Source organism: Eumetopias jubatus, unplaced genomic scaffold (assembly GCF_037043125.1).
Source record: "Eumetopias jubatus isolate StellerSeaLion01/CBP00866 unplaced genomic scaffold, mEumJub1_p1.0 scaffold_14, whole genome shotgun sequence".
NCBI classification, from domain to species: domain Eukaryota; kingdom Metazoa; phylum Chordata; class Mammalia; order Carnivora; family Otariidae; genus Eumetopias; species Eumetopias jubatus.
In genome coordinates, this window is record NW_028274820.1 from 23,745,570 (window position 1) to 23,769,412 (window position 23,843).

Genomic DNA, 23,843 nt, shown 5'->3' on the forward strand with positions numbered 1-23,843 from the left:
AAAAGACATTGTAATTAAAGGAAAAATACTTAAGTTACCTGTGTCCTGTATTAAAACAGCTTTCTGTCTTTATTGGCAGTGGGACTAGAAAGTAATGGGCCAGGTTTGGGAGTTGTTTACTGGGGTACACTCACCAGAACTTGAAATGGATGAGGTGTTAGAGGAAGCAAGTGGGGTAAGGGGGAAAAGGCCAAAACTACTAGGAGGTCTGAAGCCTGAATGGGTAAGGAGGGCAGAGGTGCTGTGGAAAGAAAAAGAGACATAGAATCATTTGAAAAATCAGGTAGGTTTCTTTTTATCTAGTTAGGTTTAAATTGCTGTTGGGGATGTTAGGTAAGCTGTTTGAATATGGACTGAACTGAAAAGTCAGGACTAGAAATAGAGATTTTGGAATCTTCATAAATGTACTTGGTTAAAGTCACAATAGGGAGGGGATAAACTTGCTAAAAGATGAAATCTGAGGAGAGAACAGTTGCAGAGAAAACACAACATTTAGGGGTTGGGGAGCAGGGGAGGCGGAAAGGACTAATTACTAGTAGGGTAAGAGGAGAATCAAGGGACTGTTGTTTCATGGAATCTTAAGAAAGGAATTTAAAAAGGGGAGGATCATCTGTATTAAATATAGGAATTGAGACTTTGAGATTTTGGTGCTGTTTGGAGATTACTGGTGACTTCATAAAAGTAGTTTCAGTAGAAGTAGTAAAGAGAAGATTGAAATTTTTAAGGGGTTCGGGAGTTAATGACACCAGTAAGTGCAGGTTTCTCTTTAAAACTGGTCTGTTGACCACAACTTTGTGGCAGTCTGGCTGAGCAAAAAATAATTTATTTCCATATAGTGGTAAATACATATTGAACTCTTAAACTGCTGAGCTGACTCTTCCTGTGCTATATTTGTTTTTGCAAAGATGAATAGGAATTCTGCAACCATGGTATTAATTTGGGGGTCTTCTTTAATTTTTTAGTTGGACAGTTGATGTTATTGTGGCTAAATGTGTTAAAGCTGGAACTCCGTATTCTCAATTTTACTGTATGTTTATACTCTGTTATGGAATAATGAGATTGGTGATAGATTGCTTTGGAATACTTTGAGAGTCTGGGCTTGGTAGAATATTACCCTGTGTAAACAAAAGGGTGACAGGGACTGTAATGACAGTGTTTTCTTAAATCAGGACACATCACCAGATCATGGGTGGCATGGTCAGGAGCCATAGGTTTACCCAAATTTTGGAACTTCTATTTTTGTTTTTTTAATTCATTTGACAGAGAGAGACACAGCAAGAGAGGGAACACAAGCAGGGGGAGTGGGAGAGGGAGAAGCAGGCTTCCCACTGAGCAGGGAGCCCGATGCGGGGCTCGATCCCAGGACCCTGGGACCATGACCTGAGCCGAAGGCAGACGCTTAATGACTGAGCCACCCAGGCGCCCCTAAAGATTTTTTTTATTTTATTTTTTTTTATTTTTTATTCATTTGACAGAGAGAGACACCCAAATTTTGGAATTTCTGAGCAATTTGCTGTGGAGGCAGTGGGACAAAATATTCGAATTTGAATTAACCTGCAAAACGTGGAACCAGTGATTTCATGAGTTAAATGGCTAGAGGAGCATTAGATAAAGGATGATGAAGAAGGAATGAACGAAAAGGTGAGAACCTGTGTGTAGAAACAAAATAATCAAACCTAGGAACACTTTTTTTTTTGCCATTTGTTGTATTAAATATCTTCATTTCAAAAAAATTAATACATATAACAAAAAATTTTAGTGTCCTCTTAATTCAAATGGAATTCTGCTTTATTTCTATAAGAATGTAACTTGCAGGTAGACAGAGGATAAACTTGCATTACATCTTCTTAACTTACTTTGATCTTGAGAAAGCACTGTATTTTCTTTTCCGACCCAAGAACAGGAACCTTTCCTTTAAGGAAAGTATAGCTTGTTGTGTAGGCTGTGCAAAAAACAACAACAGTAACAAAAAAAACGATTATAGGCTTGTTGTGAATTTTTTATAACCTTTTCCTTTTAGTTTTTATGCTTTGCTGTATTTATTATTTTTAAATATAAAGTCTGTAGTACAGAGTTTTATTCTAAAACAAGTTCTCAAGGGGCGCCTAGGTGGCTCAGTCCCTTAAGCATCTGACTCTTGATTTCCACTCAGGTCATGATCGCATGGAGGGGGCAGATCAAGCCCTGTGTCGCCTTCTGTGCACAGCACGGAGTCTGCTTAAGTTTCTCTCCCTCTTCCCCGCTGCAGTCATGCGCTCTCACGCACGCACTCTCTCTCTCAAAAAAATAAATCTTTAAAAAACAAAAACAAAGACAAGTTCTCAAAATTAAGGTCTATTGCTACCCCTTCAAGGAGAATTTTCAAAGCTCCTACGTTGAAGAGATCTCCTTTACTAGTAGTTGATGGAACTAGGAATTGAACCCCAGCTCCTCTGACTCAAAGCTGTCCCATTGTGAAGTACTAATAAAGTGTAAGAGGGCAGAGAAATTTGTTTCCTAAAGTATACTAGTCAATTCTAATTTGTATTCATTTTCTCTGAACATTACCACCAGAGAAGGCCTAAAGAGTGTATTTACTCACTACTGTTTGTCCTGGATTATGCTGGTAGTAGCTGGTATTAATAGAAAGAAGACATGGTCTGCATTTTCGGGGAATTCATGTTCTCATGGTATATATGCATATATAAGTTAAGATTGGGATATGTCCTAGATGAGAGGTAAATATATATAAAGGGTGTGTGGGTAGAGATGAGGAAGCACTTTGGGAGGAAGTGGAAGATGGGGTTTGGTGCCAGGACTAGTCTCAGGAAATGTTTTAGTGAGAGGATTTCTGTAGTGAGCTAGAAGAAAGTGAGGAGTTTGTTTGGTGTATACTATTAGGAAAATAAGCATTAAAATCAACATGAATAAAGAAATCTTTTTGTTACCCAAAGACCCATATGATTGGCCCCTACTTCAAAATATGTCTTTTTACTATCAGTCCTGACTTAGCTTCAAATAAGAAGGCACAGCTTGCTCTCTGAAGAATGGCAGACAAATTAGTCTGTTATATAGCAGTAGGTAAAGCGTGAGGAAAGATAGGAAGATGCATTTTGAAAGGCGGAGTTGCATGTTTTGCAGTTAAAGGTAGACATTGCAGTTGTATAGTTTAAAGACCCTTTGGTTGTTTTGGTTGCTTATAATGCGTATTAGGGATATGCATATTTTTATATAAATAGGTTTGTAAAGATTTAAGAAAAGCTGGTTAGAGATAGTATACTTCCGGTGGAAATTATACTATGATTTTACTACTTGTTGCTGTTTGTATTTGGGGTTTTAAAAAAATTATTTTGTCTTAACGATCATGTAACTTGTATGGTAGTATTAGTAATACAATTGAGTGGCTATTGTGACACGACAGTTACATATTTCAGGTATAAAACCAGATAAATCTATTCATTTAATAGTTATTACTAAGTGCCACCTGTGTGCCAACCCCCCTCCCTTTTAAAATTCAGATGGATTCGGGCGCCAAGGTGGCTCAGTCGGTTAAGTGTCTGACTCTTGATTTCAGCTCAGGTCATGATCTCAGAATTCTTGGGGTTGTGAGATCGAGCCCTGCACTTAGTGGACAGTCTGCTTGAGATTCTCTCTCCCTCTCCTCTCACCCCCCCCCCCCCGCCCACACACACATGTGGTCGTTCTCACTGGCTCTCTCTCAAAAAAATTAAAAAATAGGGATGCCTGGGTGGCTCAGTTGGTTAAGTGTCCACCTTCGGCTCAGGCCATGATCCCAGGGTCCTGGGGTCGAGTCCCATCTCGAGCTCCCTGCTCAGTGGGGAGCCTGCCTCTCCCTTTGACTGCCGCTCCCTGCTTGTGCTCTCTCTCTCTCTGACAAATAGATAAATACAATCTTTTTAAAAAATTGAAAAAATAAAATTCAGATGGATTCTGTAGTAATTGCCTCAGGAATTTTTCAGAGCAGTGGCAAAAGCATTACTGTTTTATGGGTTAGGTATTCTTATATTTTGGTACAGTATAACCTTTAAGCTTAAAGTATAATTTCATTTTTATTTCACTTTAAAGTACAGTTTTTAGATTGGTATATTCTTGTGTGCATATTTACTGAAAGTACTATCTTATGAAACTCATACTGTTTTTTAAATATGTTGACATTGAGGAATTTTGGAGCAGTAGTGTGTGGCCTGGTAACAGCATAAGAAGTCTTGAGCTTCAATATTTATTTATGTTCCATCTTATTCCAAAAAGAATTTGAGTTAGCTAAATTTCCATTTTAGCTCTATTACTTTTTGTGTCCATTGTTTTCTTAGTTGTTCTGATTTAAAATCCAGCCAGTTAAGCTTATCTCAACGTATTCTGAATTCTGAGTGTTCAGTGATATGAAGAGAATTAGATATGTTTTAGAAGTGGAGCTGACACAACTTGCTGATGCATTGGATGTTGTAGGGGAGGTAAAGGAAGGAATCCAGGATGATTCCTAGATTTTAGACTTGAGCAACTGTTGAATGGTAGTGCTATTTGGACATGTTTGTGATGCCCATGAGACACCCAGTGGACAGTCCAGTAGACAGCTATTTGGAGAGATTCAACAAACATCACACAACGCATTATTATTAGCTTAGAGCCTTAGATAAACAATGAAACTGTTCTACCTTGTTAAAGAACTCAAATCTTGACTCAAATCTTTAAGGTATCCTAAATGGATACCTTAAATGAGGATAGTTACATTGCACGCGACTTAGAAGCTTTTGAGAATCAGTTTATTGATTTAAGATTAAGGGAATAAAACTTTTGTGTTTTGGGCGCCTGGGTGGCTCAGTCGTTAAGCGTCTGCCTTCGGCTCGGGTCATGGTCCCGGGGTCCTGGGATCGAGCCCCACACTGAGCCTCGCGTTGCGCTCCCTGCTCAGCGGGGAGCCTGCTTCTCGCTCTCCCTCTGCTTGCCATTCCCCTGCTTGTTCACTCTCTCTCTGTCAAATAAACAAATAAAATCTTAAAAAAAAAGAAGTAAAAAATAATTTGGAACTTTAAAAAAGTGAATATTAAGCTTTGTTTGCATCAAAAATTGTAATGTATTAGAGACATCTGTATGACTTGTCTGAGAAAGCTCAATAAGTAAATGAATTCACGCATTTTTACTGTGATTTGCATTGGATCTTGGTCTATAAAGTCCAAGAAGGTAGTCTAGTCTGTGCCTTCAGTTTTATAGTTTAGTGGATGAGACCAGCAAGATTAAAATCTCACAAATGGAAATAGAGCAATGTATTATTGACTCTTTGGTGCTGGGGGCTGAGGAGCCGTTAAGGGAAGGGTCGAGAAAGCTTTCACAAAGGAAATAACACTTTGGGGCGCCTGGGTGGTTCATTCGTTAAGCGTCTACCTTTAGCTCAGGTCATGATCCCAGGGTCCTGGGATCTAGTCCCACATTGGGCTCCCTCCTCAGGGGGAAGCCTGCTTTTCCCTCTCCCACTCCCGCTGCTTGTGTTTCTGCTCTCACTATCTCTGTTTCTGTCAAATAAATAAAATCTTAAAAAAAACACACACACACAAAACAAAGGAAATAACACTTTACCCAGAGTCCTACTGTTAACTCACCAGCAGGGGTAAAAATTGTCAAACTGTGATGTTGAGGGGCCGGAGGGTTCCTTGTGGTGGTGGTGTGGCTGAAGCATCAAATTCTTAAGTAAGAGAATGTTACAAAAAGAAGCTAGGAAATTGGACAGACAGCATTCAAAATGTTATAATTAACAGGAATTGGTAGTTTAACTTGGGGGTGATGGACCCACGAGAGGATTTTTAAGGGAGGGACTAAAAATGATCAGATTTACCTTTTAGGACAGTAACTCTGAGATAAGAAATTATTTAAAATAATTTGTGACTTTTTCAAGATGTTTAAAGGTAGACAGTTGCAAATCTTTCTTAAAGTTTTTGTTTTGTTTGCATAGTTAAAAAAAATCCATATATGATACAGGGTATGGTATCTATAAGCTTATGTAAATATATCATTTAGCTACAATTTGCCCAGTTAGGATAGTAAATGATTCAGAGTACTTTCTTGATTAGGATTATATTAAATAATTATATTAAACTTAATAAATGAATTATTTTTTTAAAGATTTTATTTATTTATTTGAAGAGAGAGACAAAGCCAGAGAGGGAATATAAGCGGGGGGAGTGGGAGCCCACACTGGGCTCCCCCCGCCAAGCAGGGAGCCCAGTGTGGGCTCGATCCTAGGACCCTGAGATCATGACCGAAGCTGAAGGCAGACGTTTAACGACTGAGCCACCCAGGTGCCCCAATAAATGAATTATTTTATTGGTGTTTTAGTTCAATGCTATTTTCACACACTGTCACATGCAGTATATTTATGAATAAGATTCCTTAGTATTTTACAATGTTTCTCAATTAATTTCACCTAGAGACAATGGAATTGGTGGCCCGGAAGTTAAAATGAAATTACATGTGTAGATACTGCCATTTCATATAGTTAAATGAGCTTTGGTGCTACCTCTACTTCAAGCACTATTTGGACATAAATTTCAATGTATTAAAAGAATAAAATCTTTTGCTTAGGCCAGCATTCAAATCTTACTCTAAGATTAATGTATTTAACATACAAGCATTTAATATGTTCTGGGGTACAGAACATTACAAATAATAATCTGATCCTAATCTTGTACTCACAGAGCTTACAGTTTAGCCGGGGAAATAAGATATATACTCTTTATGTATTTATCATAAAGAGAAGTAAATGGTGTTTTAAGAGTGCATATAAAATCTAAAAAGAATTCAGAAGGGAAAGATTGTTTTTGCATGAGAGGGATAAGAAACTTTGAAGGACCTAGGACTTAAAACATGGGTAAGATTTGGAGGCTTGTTTACTGAGTGTGGGTATTACCCTCATATTACAGAAGATGAGACAGGTTAAATATATTCATTGTCATACAGCTAGAAAGTGGCAGATCCAGAATTTTAATTCAAGCAACTAACTGTAAAGCTGACCCTGTTTTATTTTGTTAGGAAATATGACCTTACTTGGTATTTTTTTAAAACATGTAGGTAGAATTTTTTGATGTCAGGTTTTTTTTTTATGTACTAAGTTTTCATGTTTAATGGACCACCTTTGTTTTATTTATACTACACCAGAGATGAGTATTGCCAATGGGTATGAAACTTTAAGTACACTACTTATGTAGACTTATTTTAATAGAACATTGGAAGCTTGAAGTAGAAAGTATACCATGCTGTGCTGGGCTTTAAGAAAACTGGATATATAAAAATTCAAACTCAAATGAGATGTTTATTTGTACACAAAAGTGTTCTTATGTTTTATTATATGAAAAATGCAGTCATTTCACATAAGAACTTTATTTTGCCCATTTCTCAGTAGCATAATTTGTCATGTAAAAAAAGAAATGATTGGAGTGATTGCAGGTATTCCAGAACTGCATTAACATTTTATAATTAAATTCATCCCCTCTTCCCTTTTCTTTGTAGTTACATACATTTTTTTCAGTGATTGTTACCTAATTCCTTTTCCCCCTGTGTTTCTCCAAGTGTTTAGATTGATAACCTTCTGTAATTCAGTCACATACAGTATTTTGTAACGCATTTAAGATACTATAAATAACTGAAAATTAAAATCTTTGAGCAAAAAAATACAGAGATTCTAATTAAATATGTAAGATGTACATGTGTATGACTGGGAGGGTCTTTGTTAACATGGATTAAGAAAATCATGAGCAATCTTTTCTATTCCCTTTAATTTTTTTAGCATTTAATTTTCTAAAATCTTTTTTTTTAAGTTTTTATTTATTTAAGTAATCTCTACAACCAACGTGGGGCTCAGACTCATGACCCTGAGATCAAGAGCTGCATTCCTCCAACTAAGACAGCCAGGTGCCCCTTTAGCATTTAATTTTTTGAATAGGCAATACATTTAGATAATCTCTAATAAGTATGAAATAATATATAGTAATGTTTCTTTCCCATCCATTTCCTATAGCTATTCATTTCTCTTCTCCACCAATAACAACAACCTTGTTCAGTTTCTCTCCCAGAGATATTTTATGCACATGTACAAGAAAATGCAAATATATTTTTATTCTTAACACCATCGGTAGTGTATTACATACACTGTTGTGTTCCCTGCTTTTTACACTTAATATGTATTTTGAGGCATTTCCATATCCTGGTATAAAGAGCTTCCTTATTTGTTTTCAATTATATCATATTTAATTGTATGAATGAAACAAATTTAGCCAGTCCTCTATTAATAGACTTTTATTTGCAGTTCTTTGCTGTTTTAAACAATGCTGCAATAAATAACTTTGTGCATAATATGTCATTTCACATGTGCCATTTAGAGGACAAATTTTTAGAAGTACACTTGCTGGGTTAAGGGGTTATGTGTATTTGTAATTGCCAAATTACCCTCCTTAGGGCTTGTGTCAGTGTTCTCTTCTACCAGCATTGTATTGAAGTTTCGGTTTTCTCACATCCTCACCAACATCCCATTTACTTTTAAATACAATTTTTTCTCCTAACCTACTTTTGAGAACCTTATTACCATAGAAAATAGCATCATAAATGTGGGTAATTTAATTTTGGCATTGTGACAAGGCAGAACAAGATTCTAATAAGTCTTTTCATCTTACTGAAAAAAGTGTGTATTCCTGTTTTAGGTTTCTAATACTGTCATTATAAAGTTTAGTAGTTTTTCAAAGAAAACAAAAGATTCACTATTCTATGTTAAATTGTCTACTTACAAGATTATTTCAAATGCTGTGTGTTGAAGTATATCATAACAAGAATATGTTAAGAATCTTAAATAAGTTCTGTGATTTAAAAAAAAATGTTTTGTTGCTTAAACCTCAGCATCACAAGTAGCAAAAGTAAAATGGTGAAAAAGTTAAATGTTACCAGACTTTTTGTTCATTTCATTTGTATTCAATAATTTGTTGAATAGTAAAACCAGAATGCCTTCAATATGTCTTTAAGCTTGGAAGAAAGTAGGCTTCTTTGAAATTAAATTTCAGCAATGTAGTTGACTAGTGAATTTAAACAATTCACAATGCTGACTTTCAGTGCTTCTGAAAGCAGGAAGTGTATTACTGACACGCAGAAATATTCCAGCCCAAAGAACATCCCTACTGCCATATGTGGTAAGAATTTGTCACTAACTCACAAACCACTTCTGTAATGCAGTGAATAAGCAGAATTGGTCTTTGTTGGACATTTCCAATTCAATATGAAAGAACTTTGTTTTGCAGTGTCTTATAAGTAATTATTAGCTTATGCCTTGGAAGGAGCCTGGCACATCATGGGTGCCCAAGGTTTATTGAGAGAAGGAATAAAGAAACTTGTACATAATCTTTTAGGCATGATTTACTTGGTTTTAGGGACCCATAGTTAAACACAAAATGTTGAATAAGTTAAGGACTGAGTTAAATATTCTGACTCAACTTATTAATGATTTCTTTAAATAAAATTGCTTACTTTTATTTTAGTGTCCCCTTTCAATGCTATTTGGAAAATTAATCTTATGTTTGCACTTATGGTTAAAAAAATTTATCCTTGGGGTTAATTATTAAGGGATAGGGAGATACTGTGAGCTTAGAAAACCAGGAAAATGAGCTGTAAGGAATTGGGGTTAGCAAAATTCAATACAGAGCTATTTATAAATCATTAAAATTTTGAAAATATTGTTTTTATAAACTTGAATTTTTTTGTTTATATTTTAAGCGATTAAGAAGATTGTCTACCAAATATAGAACAGAAAAGATTTATCCCACAGCCACTGGAGAAAAAGAAGAAAATGTTAAAAAGAACAGATATAAGGACATACTGCCATGTAAGTTTGAAATGCCCTCATAGAACGATTAGAAAATGTTAATTAGCGGCTTGTAGCCTAAACTAGTTTTATTCTTCCTAATGCATTTGATTGTAAAGGAGTTAGTAATTAACTTCCCTTTACAGTACTCTATAAGATAATTTGTAATTGTGCTTCTTGTTTTTCCTTCTGAAAGTACTTTTTGTTTTTTACTTTTTTCTTTAAGCATCACAATTACTCTGATACTTACTTTTAAATCCAAAAAAATCCAAGTAAGAATGTCTGTTGTGCACTCCCTGTTCAAAGAAGGTATTTTGTTAAAATAAAATAAAATAGATAATTCAGTAAATATAATGGAATAAATTTTATAAAATGCTAAAAATACTAGCTCTTATCTATTCACAATGATTAGAACCTTAATTGATTAATTATGCATGAAAACATGAACCATAAGGTGATTCATGCCTGCATATCTGCTTTCTCAGTAGGCTCAGTATGTGTCTCTGAAGAGTATACCTTAGACTGACAGCATTATATTATAATAATATATTCTTAAAAAGCATGGTTTTGGCAAAATACCTTTAACTCTAAAAGCATGTATACTTAAATGTGTTCCTATTTTATTTATTTATTTATTTATTTATTTAAGATTTTATTTATTTATTTGACAGAGAGACAGCGAGAGCAGGAACACAAGCAGGGGGAGTGGGAGAGGGAGAAGCAGGCTTCCCACAGAGCAGGGAGCCTGATGCGGGGCTCGATCCCAGGACCCTGGGATCACGACCTGAGCCGAAGGCAGACGCTTAACAACTGAGCCACCCAGGCGCCCCAGTGTGTTCCTATTTTATACAAAATCTTTACATTGTACATGCTATCTCTTAAAGCTGCTAATAGTCTTTTTCTTTGGGCGCCTGGGTGGCTCAGTTGGTTAAGCGACTGCCTTCGGTTCAGGTCATGATCCTGGAGTCCCTGGATCGTGTCCCGCATCGGGCTCCCTGCTCGGCGGGGAGTCTGCTTCTCTTTCTGACCCTAACCCCTCTTATGTGATCTCTCTCATTCTCTCACTCTCAAATAAATAAATAAAATCTTTTTTAAAAAAAATAGTCTTTTTCTTTTCCTTCAACTGTCTTGAAATAGCTACATTCCGTGGCACCATTCCCTCAACTCTCATTTGTTGTTTTCCCCAGCCTTAAGTTGAGATATAATTGACAAATCTCATTAATTTTTAAAGGTTGTTCTCTCTAAAATGTCTTTGATAAAGTTTCCAGTGACTTTATCTGTGCCAGATTTAGTAGTCTTTTTTCAGTGCTTAATCCTATCTGTTAACTATTTTGATGCCATTGACCTAGTCTCATTTCTGAAATTTTCTTCTTCCATGAAATCCTTCTTTCAGATTGCCTTGTCCCTCTCTTTCGCACTGTCTTCTCTGCATAAATTTAATCCTTCAGCTTTTTCTTGTTGTTGTTCAACTGTATTCTCAGCTGTGGGATCAGTGGGTGTCCAGTATTAGCAGAATTACTAAGTGTCAAGTGTACATAGGATAATGGTGAAGAGTTTTGGCTCTGGAAGTTCAAATCCTAGCTCTACCACCTGCTATTTATATGACTTTAAACTCATCCTTTCTGTGCCTTTTTTCCTCATCTATAAAATGGAGATTAAAATAATAATATTCTTTATGATTATTTTGAGCATTAGATGGGTTAGTGCATGTTAAAAAGTTTAGAATTATACCTAGCACATCATAACTAAACATTCAGCTTTTGGAAAATACACTCCACTTTCTTACCAATCCCGCTTAGAATGGTGGGTGGTGTGGGTTTCTGGACAGTTTTTATTAAGCAAGATAATCTCAACATACTCTTAATGTACTCTGGAATTAATGCATATACTTTTAAAGATAATTTCTCTAATTTCTTTTTCTATCATCTGGGGAAATGAATCTTAAACAGCTCCAGCTTTCTATTTTCATATGTTGCGTTTTATTCATTCATTTTACAAAAAGCTTTGAGCAAATACTGTATGCTGGAGATGCAGCAGCAAACAGACTGTCAAAAATCCCTACCTTTATGGAGTTTATATTCTAGTGAAGGGGGAATAGACAGTAAATACAAATAACATATATGGTCTCTCAGATGGTGGTTAGTGGCATTGAGGATAATACAGTGGGCATGAGGCACATAGAGACAGCTGAGACTAGAAGGGGGGGTAAGCTTTACAATTTTAAATAGAGATAGAGGGAGACGTTAAGTGGTGTGCTATAAAATTGGCCCTCTAATAAATAAAAACCTTAATTTGTGTTGTTTGTCAATTTCTGTAGTAAATGGATTATTTGCCATAATCAGTACAACAAAACTTTGTGGTAGGTACTAGTATATGCCACTTTGCAGATGGGAAACTGAGACAGAAATTAAATAGCTTGTCACACAGCTAATAGAATCGATTAAAATTTAAACTCAGGTGATTTTTGTCCAGAGCACTAGTTCTCAACCTGGTGATTTTGCCCCTATAAGAGACAGTTAGCAGTGTCTGGAGACATTTTGGTTGTCACAACTGGGATATGGAATGGCAGGCTGCTACTGGCATCTAGTGGGTGGAGGCTAAGGATGCTACTGCATCCTATAATACAGAGGCTACAGCCTCCCCACAAACAAAGAATTAACACAAGGCCAAAATGTCAGTGCTCAGGTTGAGAAGCCTTGCCCTAGATCCTGAGCTCTTAATCATTGTGCTATAGTCAGACTGGCAGTGTCTTTTTTCCTTTTAAGTTATTTAAGGTTTGATAAGTCAGTTTCCAATGAATTTCTGGTCATTTTAATTTGGAAAATTATATCAAAAGCAATTGGACTTAGAGATGTGTATTTACTTACTGTCATAAAAATAAGTTGTCAATTTCCTTTGCATGTTTAGCATGTCCAGTGCTTCCAGACACAGTGTTTTTTTAAACAGCTTTATTGAGGTATAATTTACATACCAGGTATAATTTAAATATACAATTCAATAATTTTTAGTAAATTTATATAGAGTTGTGCAACCATTGATACAATACAGTTTTAGTAAATTTATATAGAGTTGTGCAACCATTGATACAATACAGTTTTAGAGCATTTCTATCAACCCTCAAATGATCGTTTATGCCAGTTTGCAGTCCTTAGCCCCAGGCAACTACTAATGCTTTCTGTCTCTAGATTTTCCTATTCTGGAAATTTCATGTAAATGTAAGTATACAATATGTAGTCTTTTATGTCTGGATTTTTTCATGAAGCATGTTTTTGAGGTTCATCCATGTTGTAGCATCTATCAGTAGTTCATTCCTTTTTATTGTTCAGTAATATTGCATTGTATGGTTATATCACATTTTGTTTATCCATTCACCAGTTGATGAACATTATGAATAATGCTACTATGAACATTTCCATACAAATCTTTATGTGGACATATGGCTCTCTTTCTCTTGGGTAGATAACCCAGGAATGGAATCTCTGGTTCTATGGTAGCTTATGTTTAACTTTTTAAGAAACCGATAAACTGTTTGTTAAAGTAGCTTTGTACCATTTTACTTTCCCACCACCAATATATGGGGGCTCCAGTTTCTCCACATTCCTTTTTACTGTCAGTCTTTTTTGAGTATAGTTATTCTAATGGGTGTTTAGAGGTATCTCTTTGTGGTTCTAATGTGCATTTCCCTAATGACTAATGATGTTGAGCATCTTTTCATGTTCTTTTAGCCACTTGTATATCTTCTTTGGTGAAAAGTCTCTTCAAATTCTTTGTACTTCCATTAGATTTTTTTTTTTTTAATTCTATTGAGTTGTGGGGTGCCTGGGTGGCTCAGTCGGTTAAGCGTTTAGCCCTGCATTGGGCTCCCTGCTTGGCAGGGAGCCTGCTTCTCCTTCTCCTCCCTGCTTGTGTTCTCTGTCTCTGTCTCTGTCTCTCAAATAAATAAAATCTTTTAAAAAAATAATAATTCTGTTGAGTTGTTAAAGTTCTTTAGCTGTCCTAGATACAAGTCCTTCTTTACATAGATGGTTTGCAAATTTTTTCCTCCCAGTTTATGGCTTGTATTTTTATTTTCTTAAGGTGTCTTTTAAAGTGTGCAAACTTTTAATTTTGATGGAGTCCAATTTATCAGTTTTATGGATCATGCTTTTGATATTCTGTCCATGAACTCTGCCTAATTCAAGATCACAAAGATTTTCTGTTTTCTTATTTTTCTTCTGGAAGAATTGTAGCTTTAGCTTTTATATTTAGGTCTATAATTCATTTTCAGTTAATTGTCTGAAATAATCGTGTATGTAGGATTGTTCTAATACCATTTGTTGAAAAGACTGTCCTTTCTCCATTGAATTGCCTTGGTTACCCCTGTTGGAAATCATTGGACCATAAATGTAAGGTTTTTTTTTCCTGGACCCTTAATTCTACTACACTGTTGTATTCTTAAGCCACTATCATACTGTCTTCATTATGATAGCTTTGTAGTAAGTTTTAAAAGCAAGAAGTGTTAAGGCCTTCAACTGTGTTCTTATTTTTTAAAATTTATTTGGTTCTTTTGGTTCCTTTGCATTTACATATAAATTATAGGATCAATTTGTCAATATCTGCAAAAAAACCTTAATGGATTTTGTAAGCATTGCATTGAATCTATGGATCAGTTTGGGGAGAATTGCCATCTTAGACCATATTGATTCTTCCAGTCTATGAACATGAATTGTCTCTCTTCATTTATTTAGATCTTTAATTTCTCTCAGTAGTGTTACTTGGTTTTTAGTGTACAAGTCTTGTATTTATTTTTTTTTAATTATCTGAATGAAAAAATTTTTTTAAGATTTTATTTATTGTGAGAGAGAGCAAGCATGCACAGCTGGGAGAGAGGCAGAGGGAGAAGGAGAAGCAGGCTCCCTGCTGAGCAGGGAGTCTGATGCAGGGCTTGATCCCAGGACCCTGAGATCATGACCTGAGTCGAAGGCAGACGCTTAACTGATTGAGCCACCCAGGCGCCCCTGAATGAAATTATTGTATTCTCAAATTCTTTATTACTAGCACATAGAAATACAATTTATATTTTTGTATTGATTTTTTTTAATCTAGTGACCTTCCTGAACTCATTTATTCGTTTAGTAGTTTTTTATGGATCCTTTAGGATTTTTTACATACTGAGTCATTTTATCTGCAAAAAAATGACAGTTTTACTACTTCCTTTCTGATCTGAATGCCTCTTTTGCCTTGTTCTACTAGTTAGAACCACTAATACAATGTTGAAGTGGCAAGAGCAGACATTTTGCTTTTGATCCATTAAAAGTAGTTTCATCATCGTTCAAAGATTATATGGGTTTTTCTAGAGCTATCTTGGAGATTTGATTCATTTTATACTAGAATACTGAGGCCAGTTCCAGAATTAAGAAATATCTAGATGCTCTTGTATCAAGAATGATCTGTGCTTTGTCTGCTAAGAGGACTAAAATCAAGCTGGCTAGCCTTTAGAAGTGATGGATCAGGGCGCCTGGGTGGCTCAGATGGTTGGGCATCTGCCTTCAGCTCGGGTCATGATCCCGGGGTCCTGGGATTGAGTCCCGCATTTGGCACCTTGCTCGGCAGGAAGCCTGCTTCTCCCTCTCCCACTCCCCCTGCTTATGTTCCTTCTCTCGCTGTCTCTGTCCCTGTCAAATAAATAAATAAAATCTTAAAAAAAAAAAAGTGATGGATCAGTGTAATACACATATTGTAATTTAATTATGAAGATTCTTGTTTTTCCCTGAGACCTAGGATTTAAATCAATAGGAAGTTTTGGTTTCTTCAGAGGTGACAGCATTTAAATATTTTTTTTGTTGCCATAGGTTGTTGATGTTTGTTTGGGGGAAAAAAACGTTGTTGTGTAGAGAGCCTCCTATGTGGCCACTCTTGGTTTTATCTGTTTGGAGTTGGGTTCTTGGGCGATTATAGAGGCAATCACCAAATCATGGAGAGGAATGATTGTTTTAATTTCTTTAGTATTCTTTAAGTTATACACGTTTATGCTTAATAGGAGCACCAATGAAAAATTGAAAATACATGTGATGATGTGTTACATTCATATAAGCAACCTAAAGTTGGTTTTTAAAATTATCAGTAATATACTGTGATTATTTAGCATAAAGCAATGACTACAAAATTTGCTTGTGCTTTAGAGTTTAAAATAAGCCATTTTTCTGCCCCATCTTGAAGTTACTGAATCAAACTTACTACAGAATACGGTACTCAGAAGTCTTGTATTTTAATTTGCTTTTTCCAGCCCCCAGGTGTTGTATGATTAGAGATAGATGAAATAAGATTGGCAAAATGTTGAAATTATTTAATATCACACTGTATGTTAATTAACTGGAATTTAAATAAAAACTTAAAAATGTTGAAATTATTAAAACAGGGTAATGGATATATGGGGATTCATTATGTTTTTTTTGTGTATGCATAAAATTTTCCATCACAGAATATTTTTAAAAAATTACCAGCTTGGATGTAACAGCCTGGTACCTGTATTGACTATCATTTGGGAGCCACTGTTCTCATTTGGGTTCACAATCCCCAGAAACATTTACTGAGGTGAGGATCCAGTGGTAAACCAACTATTGTACAAAGTCCTACGTTTGAGATACTTTAACTGGAGGCTGATATGCCACATGAGTAAAGGTAATTAATTGGGACTCCTCATTACTGGCAAACATGGTGAGGGGAAGCTTTGTGTAGTTACTTAACTGTCATTATCCTAACTACTGAATATTCCCATTTACCAGAAGATCAAGTCAGATAAGAAACAGAGCATTGGTAAACATGTAAACATTCTCTTTTCTGGAAACACAGAAAAGAGATAACATGATTTTAATTGGAGGCTAGTATGTCTTTCTTCTGTATCTCTTCCTACAAATTTTCAAATATTTCACCAAAAATTAATAAAATCAGAACTGGGCCCTAGTACTAATGTATAAAATTTGAGTCATTGACAAATCAGTTATTCATTAGTTGACTTTTAAGGGTTTCCTAAAAAGTTTTATTCATGCCTGTTACCATTTCTGTATTTGTTTTTTTCTAACTTTAATTGCCTTTAATATTCATCGTCCCTGGATTGGAAAGGACCATAATAATGATAATGGCATCTTGCATATTACATGCTATGGTTCTTTCTAATCTGGATACTTGTGAATATTAGGCAATCCTACTTGCCTTAGGATTTCATAGGCTCAAAGTATCTTCCCCCAAATATTTATTACTACAAATGGAAAGATAGTAACTTTACAGTGGGAGACAACCAGGTGACACCATATTAACCAAGTATTCAAGGTTAATATCACAAATAATATGGAATTGACATCATAAGCCCCTTGGTGTGTCTTCTCACTGAGAAGGACACATCATCATTCTCTTGATGTTCTTGCCAAAAATGCATAAACCTCATTCCAATCATAAGAAAAAAAAAATGAGTCAAAGCAACTTTGGTAGACTGGAACAAACTAAGGAGAAATAGTAACTACATGTAATGTGGAATCCTGGAAAGAGAAAAAAATTTTTAAGAATCAACACAAACTGGAACAAAACTATTTGCACTACCTATGACTAAAGACTCATTTTTCTTTTTTTCATATAAATCGGTAGGAAAACGTAGACATTGGTAAAAATGTGCAAAGGACATAAAGAAGCAGTATATGGTAAAAGAAATCTCAATAATCAGTTAACTATGAAAAATGTGCAACCACTTGCATAGTTCAAGAAATACAAGTGTGATTTTTTTTTTACTTTTTAGAATGTCACCTGTTAAAAAGTATAATACCCAGTCACTCTTACAAATAGCATTTGTACCGTGTAAGTTAGTATACACCTTTTAGAAGGCAGGTAGCATTTCTTCTTTTAGGAACTTATGTTATACCACTGCTAGCAGTGAAAGCAGATACATGTACGGCAGTGTTCAGTGTGGTAGTGTTTTTAATAGGAAAAAAATGGTCCATCAGTACTGTAGCTGGTTAAATAAATGATGAAACATCCATATAATGGATTTTATGTAACATGTGAATAAAATAGACCTGTATTATTTTAGCTCTGGGAAGAATTCTAGGATATAGGATTAACTGAAAAGTGAGATAACAATATGAGATGATTGCATTTGCAGTTTTCGAGGTATGTAGGTATATGCATAAAAATTACTTCTGGAAGGAAAAAAGAACCTTAGTGTAGTGTCTTTGTTGGGAAAGAGAGACCTGGACTTCAAGGACAGGGGAAGATTATTTTTCATTTTATACCTTTCTTTAAGGGGCACCTGGGTGGCTCAGTTGGTTAAGTGTCTGACTCGATCTCAGCTTAGGTCTTGGTCTTGGAGTCATGAGTTCAAGCCTGCACTGGGCTCCATACTTGCATGGAGCCTGCTTAAGAAAAAAAAAAAAAGCCTTTCTTTAAAATCTGATTTTTAAAAATCGTATACATATTACCTATATTTGACAGAATAAAATTGCAATTTTATAAAACTAATGAAATTTATATTTTTGAACTTTTTTGTAAAGATTGTTTTTTTACCTTAATTTGGCCATTACCTAATAATAAATATTATTACTAAGTGCAGTATTTAGCACTTTTTATGCATCATACTTCATGTGTCATAATTTACTTAATTTTTATAATTTCTTGTGAAATATGAAAGCTGCATTTCCTAATAAGAGGTTTGGCAAATGAGCTTGTACATTAGTGGTTAGTGTCCGCTACCTCATGTTTGTAAAAAAACTGCAGAGGCTTCCCCCTGGGCTCTTGTCTAGCAAATCTGGGATGATGCCCAGGAATTTGTTTTTTAAAAGAGTTCCTGAGATTATTCTGATTACAGCTTTAAAACACAGCTTTACATCATCAGATTTTTGTTTTTATAGACTTATTTTCTATAAATATGATGTTAGAAATTATTTTTTAAAGAAAATATTTTTGAGGTATATGGCTTATTAGAACACATGTCTACCAGCAGGACATAATTTATGAAATCCTTTTTTTTTCTTACAGTTGATCATAGCCGAGTTAAGTTGACTTTAAAGACTCCTTCTCAAGATTCAGACTATATCAATGCAAATTTTATTAAGGTATGTATTAACTTCAAATGATGTTTCTCTGCCCTACTTAATGTCTTCCTACATACTAGTTTTATTAAAAATTTTTAAATTGCCTAAATATACCAATAGCAAAAACAAAACAAAAAACAAAAAGAAAATCATAGCCCTGACACACTCTTTGTGTGGTGTCCTTCTAACCTTATTCATAAAGATAAAGAGTTTTGCTTAGTATCATCATAGTTGAGATTGCTTTCTATTTTTTCTTTTTTTACATTGAAGGCTTATAAACAGTATACTAATTGTTAAATCATCTCCATTGTCCCTTTGGGTTTGTATACACAAATGTATATACATGGTTATTCCTTGTTGTTGAACTCTATAGGTTGTTTCCAATTTTCTTGATGGTAGTATTGCAGTGAACATTGTTATTCTTTTGAATAATTTCTTAGGATAAATTATCAGGGCTGGAATTACTGGGTAATACTGATTTAAAATTATAGAATATAAGTTTAGATTAAAACCTTTCGAAAATTTTCACTGTGTTTCGAGTGGCAACCCAAGTGAATACAAGATTAAGTATAGCCTTTATGTAGATAACCATTTTTGGATACTCTTACATCGAAAGCAGTCAAGTTCTTGCATAGTAGTTATCAATAGACAGATTCAAACTGCTACTTGATTAAATAAAAGACTACTTTGTTCCATTAGTTGTTCTGTTCTTGAATGACAGTATAATTTCTGTTCTTTTATATATGGTATTTATAGATTTTTTAAAAAATACTTTGTTGACAAAAATATTAAGGTGGTATGAGTTACATGGTAAAATTAATATTACCCATGTCAACATTAAACAGTCATGGTTTCAAATAAAAACTTTTTTCCCCAAAAGAATTTTATTAAAATTATGGCAAAACCCGAAACTAAGAAGTTAAACAAAAACTAATATGTAGGTGGTTTCCTGTTTCAGATGTTGTCAGTGTTGATATTCTTTTATAAGGACATTTGTTAAAAGTACTAGTTTTGCGGGGCACCCAGCTGGCTCAGTTGGTGGAGCATGCAACTCTTGATCTCAGGGTTGTAAGTTTGAGCCCCACATTGGGTTAAAGATTACTTAAATATAAAATCTTTAAAAACCAAAAAAAACTCCAGTTTTTAATTCTACTTAGTAACATTGATTTATTGTGTGATTCAATTATGTGCTAGTTTAGTATTTTAGTCTGTTGTCTTATTTGGTATATTCCCAGGTTTCTTATTAGATATGTATATAGTAGGCACCCAATAAATCTTTTAAGTTGAATAAATAATTGAAGGTAACTGTGGAAGAATGTAGCTAAGAAAGAACTATCAGGTAGTTTTACTATTGTTTTTAGAATCAAAACATGCTTTCTATGTTTCTTTCTAGTTAGCTTTGTTGACTAGGTATTGGGGCTTTTTTTTTAAAGCCAGGTAAATAGTAATTTGTAAATTAGCATAAGGCAGTTTATTTATCAATTCTGTGTGCCATGTCTAATAAATACACAAAAATAGGTTATTGTTTGGAAATACTTCAGGTGAAAAGAGGAGTATTGCTAATAAAATTTGAAACCATAAAATTTAGGTAAGGAAATATTTTTAGTAATTGTAATAAATATGAAATTTCCTTTTAACCATTTTAGGGTGTTTATGGGCCAAAAGCATATGTGGCAACCCAAGGACCTTTAGCAAATACAGTAATAGATTTTTGGAGGATGATATGGGAGTACAATGTTGTAGTAAGTAATTTACTTTTCATAATCTATTTTGAGAAGTATTACATGTAATGACATAGGATGTTTTGCTGAATAAGGAATGAGAAGACTTTTTAGCCGTAATGATATGTTAATTATAACATGTTTACTGAAAAGACCGAAACTGAAGTCTAGGATGTCTCATTCGAGTCTCACAAATTAGTGGAAATATTTTAAGAAGAGTGTGTGATAATACTTTAAATCTTTTCCTCAGTTAACTAAGAAGATACCTACCAAGTAAGATGGATAGAGGGATAGCTATATGATAGAGGAGTGAAGTGTTAATGTTAGAATATAGATGGTAGCTATACAGTGTTTACTGTAAGATTATTTCAGCTTTGCTATATGTTTGACATATAGCAAACATTATAAAATGTTGGGAAGAAGAAGCAAATCCAATAACCTTTTTGTTTAAAGACAGTATTAAATGCATTCAACCTTCAGATAATTTTATTAAATATATTTAAAATATTTTGGGTAAATGGTAAATATCCTAAAAGTGATATTTTAATGTAATTTCAAAAGTCAGAGGCCAATCTATAAGGATCATAAAATTTAATTCAAATTAAATACATTATGTTAATTGAAGCCAATTTAATTTGTTGCTATATAGTTATCCTTTGATTGTAAGGTGTGTAAGGTGTGATTTTTATCATTTCTTTAACTCCTACTTTTAATATTAAAATTGCTTTTTTTGACAGGCCAGGTATAATTTTACTCAGAGTAAAAAGTAATTCTTGAATTCATATTTTATTTAAAAGGTAAAATTGTGTTTAGCTGATATAGTCTTCATCTCATCCCATCTCCCATTTCTTTTTAGATCATTGTGATGGCCTGTCGAGAATTTGAGATGGGAAGGGTATGTATACCTATTAACACTTAAAGTAATTATGGAGGATCCTTTTTATCACTTCATTTTTAGGGATATATGGTTCCTGGTTCTTTATTATATTCTGAGCCTAAGTAGGTAAGGTAGATACTTCTTTTTTGTGTTCTGTTACTGGTTTTATTTGATAAAAGGAACATCATAATCCCTAAAAAGCACATAAACTTTTTTTTTACATTTCATAAGTATGTTTTATGATACACTTAAAATAATAGATACTGTATTATTACTTAGCCTTTCGAAGTTCAGTGGTGTTGAAGGTAGAACACTATTTATGGACTGTAGTAGAGAGGAATAAATTGAACAAATGAAAATTCAGTAAAGTAATTTTGATTAATTATATCAGTTTATAGCTGGAATATTGTGATTTTTCTGTCTGAGAATACCACTACAATTTTTTGTTTGTTCATAACTATCTTCAAAAGCAAAGAGAACGAAATTCCTTAATCTGAAATTTTTAACATTGGTATTTTTATACTCTGTGCAAGTAAAATTAGTTTTAAAACCATGTGATCTCCTGCAGCATCAAGACCAACTAAGTCTTTTTTTTTTTCTTTTTAAGACCAACTAAGTCTTTAATGTTGGTGGTGCTAATACGTTTACAGAAAATAGGTTATTAAATAAAACTTAAGTGTGGTCTTCTATAAATGTGACACATCAGACTTAGAAACAAATTATGTGGTGATTTGAATTTTCCTTATACTAACGTGGTACATTAGTTAAAGTAAAATTTTTATAAATCTGTTTCACCCATCTCCTCACCTACCCTCCCCTCTGGCAAAAAAGTAGTAAAAAACTTCTTGTTAAATTTTTTTCGGTAAAGGATATATTGCATAAAGCAAGATAGTGTATCTTTTAGTTATGTGAGACATTGTACTACATAAATCATTGGGAAACCAATGTATTGGTGTATTTTAACTAATAATTTTTGTCATTCCTCCCTATTAAATCCTTTACCAGTAGTGGAAGTATTAAGTAATATTGGATAGAAAATTAATAGCCTAAGATTAGAAAATACACAAACCAATAAATTAAGTAATTAGGTTATCTGTTTAAGAATTGACAGGATATACTTCAATACCAGTATTATTGTTTGTATTAGAAAATTTAAATTTCACTCTCCTACTGTTTAAGTTACTGTTAAGGTTTAGGATTTATTCCTCCTTTCATTCTGTTAATGTTTGCCACTTGTATTTCAGTAATAATACTTGATGGAAAAAGGTCATACTGAGTACAGAATTTTTGAAGCTAAAGATTTTGTGATTCATAGTGTTTTGTTAGTAGTAAATTGTCAGTGAGTTAGGACCTATGAATTTATTTGATAAGCTTGACTGATTTTGACCTAATGGAAAGAACATAGATAATGAAATCAAATAAACCTACACTTTACTAGCATTTTGACTATGGTGCAGGGAACTATACCCTCTGAGCTTTAGTTTCCTTATCTATGAAATGAATGTGATGATTATAGATTATACATGTATGATGTTTAGCACATAGTTTTTGGTGTCAATTGTTTATTAGTTTATACCTGGAATATAAATACCAATATATTCCTTACTTAGTTACAACCTGGAAAATTCTTCTTATAGCAAGTAGAGTGTTCTTTCTACTATCCCACAGATTTTATACCTGGGAATTCAGCTAGATATTATAGAGATTGTCATTTTACAAACATTAAAACTTGCCTGGCAACCCTTTATACTAAACAGACTTCCTTGTGCCAGGCACTTTGTTTTTTTAAAGCAGTGTTTCTTTTCTAGAGGAGGATCTTTGGAATCTACTCTGTTGACCAAGCAGATAGCAATGAACTGCTTAGACACTTATATTAATAAAGTTCCTTTGAGTAATCTTGGAGAACAAATAGTAGCTTACCTTTAAGAACAGTTGGATAAGTGTAAGTTCTTCTAACACTTTGCCTACTGATGTCAGTTTTTCTGTCTTCTGGGAAGAGCAACAAGCTGAGTACAAGGGCACAGAATATTTGTAAAAGTTCAGGAAAAACTACCATATGGATTACTTACTGACTTTTTTTTTTTTGGACAACAGAAAAAATGTGAACGCTATTGGCCTTTGTATGGAGAAGAACCTATAACATTTGCACCATTTAAAATTTCTTGTGTAAGTACTTAGTTATATATATATATATACATATATATATATTATTCAGAAAATTGGGATGCTAGACTGATGAATAATTTATAATATGGTATGAACCCAGTTTTATATAAGCCAAGCATTCAATATTTCCATGTATACTTAATTATAATAAATATATTATTAATAATAATGTTTGTTTTTTGGGGCCC

The 23,843-nt window shown here is 34.0% G+C and overlaps 1 protein-coding gene across 3 annotated transcripts in view; it reads left to right on the forward strand.

The window, feature by feature from the left end:
- Nucleotides 1-23,843, forward strand: part of PTPN12 (protein tyrosine phosphatase non-receptor type 12) — an 87,680-nt gene that overhangs the window by 28,720 nt on the left and 35,117 nt on the right. For 2 of the 3 annotated variants that reach the window (XM_028120483.2, XM_028120491.2), the window contains exons 2-6: nucleotides 9,745-9,853; nucleotides 18,836-18,912; nucleotides 20,538-20,633; nucleotides 21,469-21,507; nucleotides 23,584-23,655. In XM_028120483.2, coding sequence (XP_027976284.1) covers nucleotides 9,745-9,853; nucleotides 18,836-18,912; nucleotides 20,538-20,633; nucleotides 21,469-21,507; nucleotides 23,584-23,655 — 393 coding nt within the window. Of the gene's footprint in view, nucleotides 1-1,503; nucleotides 1,642-9,744; nucleotides 9,854-18,835; nucleotides 18,913-20,537; nucleotides 20,634-21,468; nucleotides 21,508-23,583; nucleotides 23,656-23,843 lie in introns of those variants that run through there. The other variant, XM_088018341.1, reaches the window with a different exon arrangement.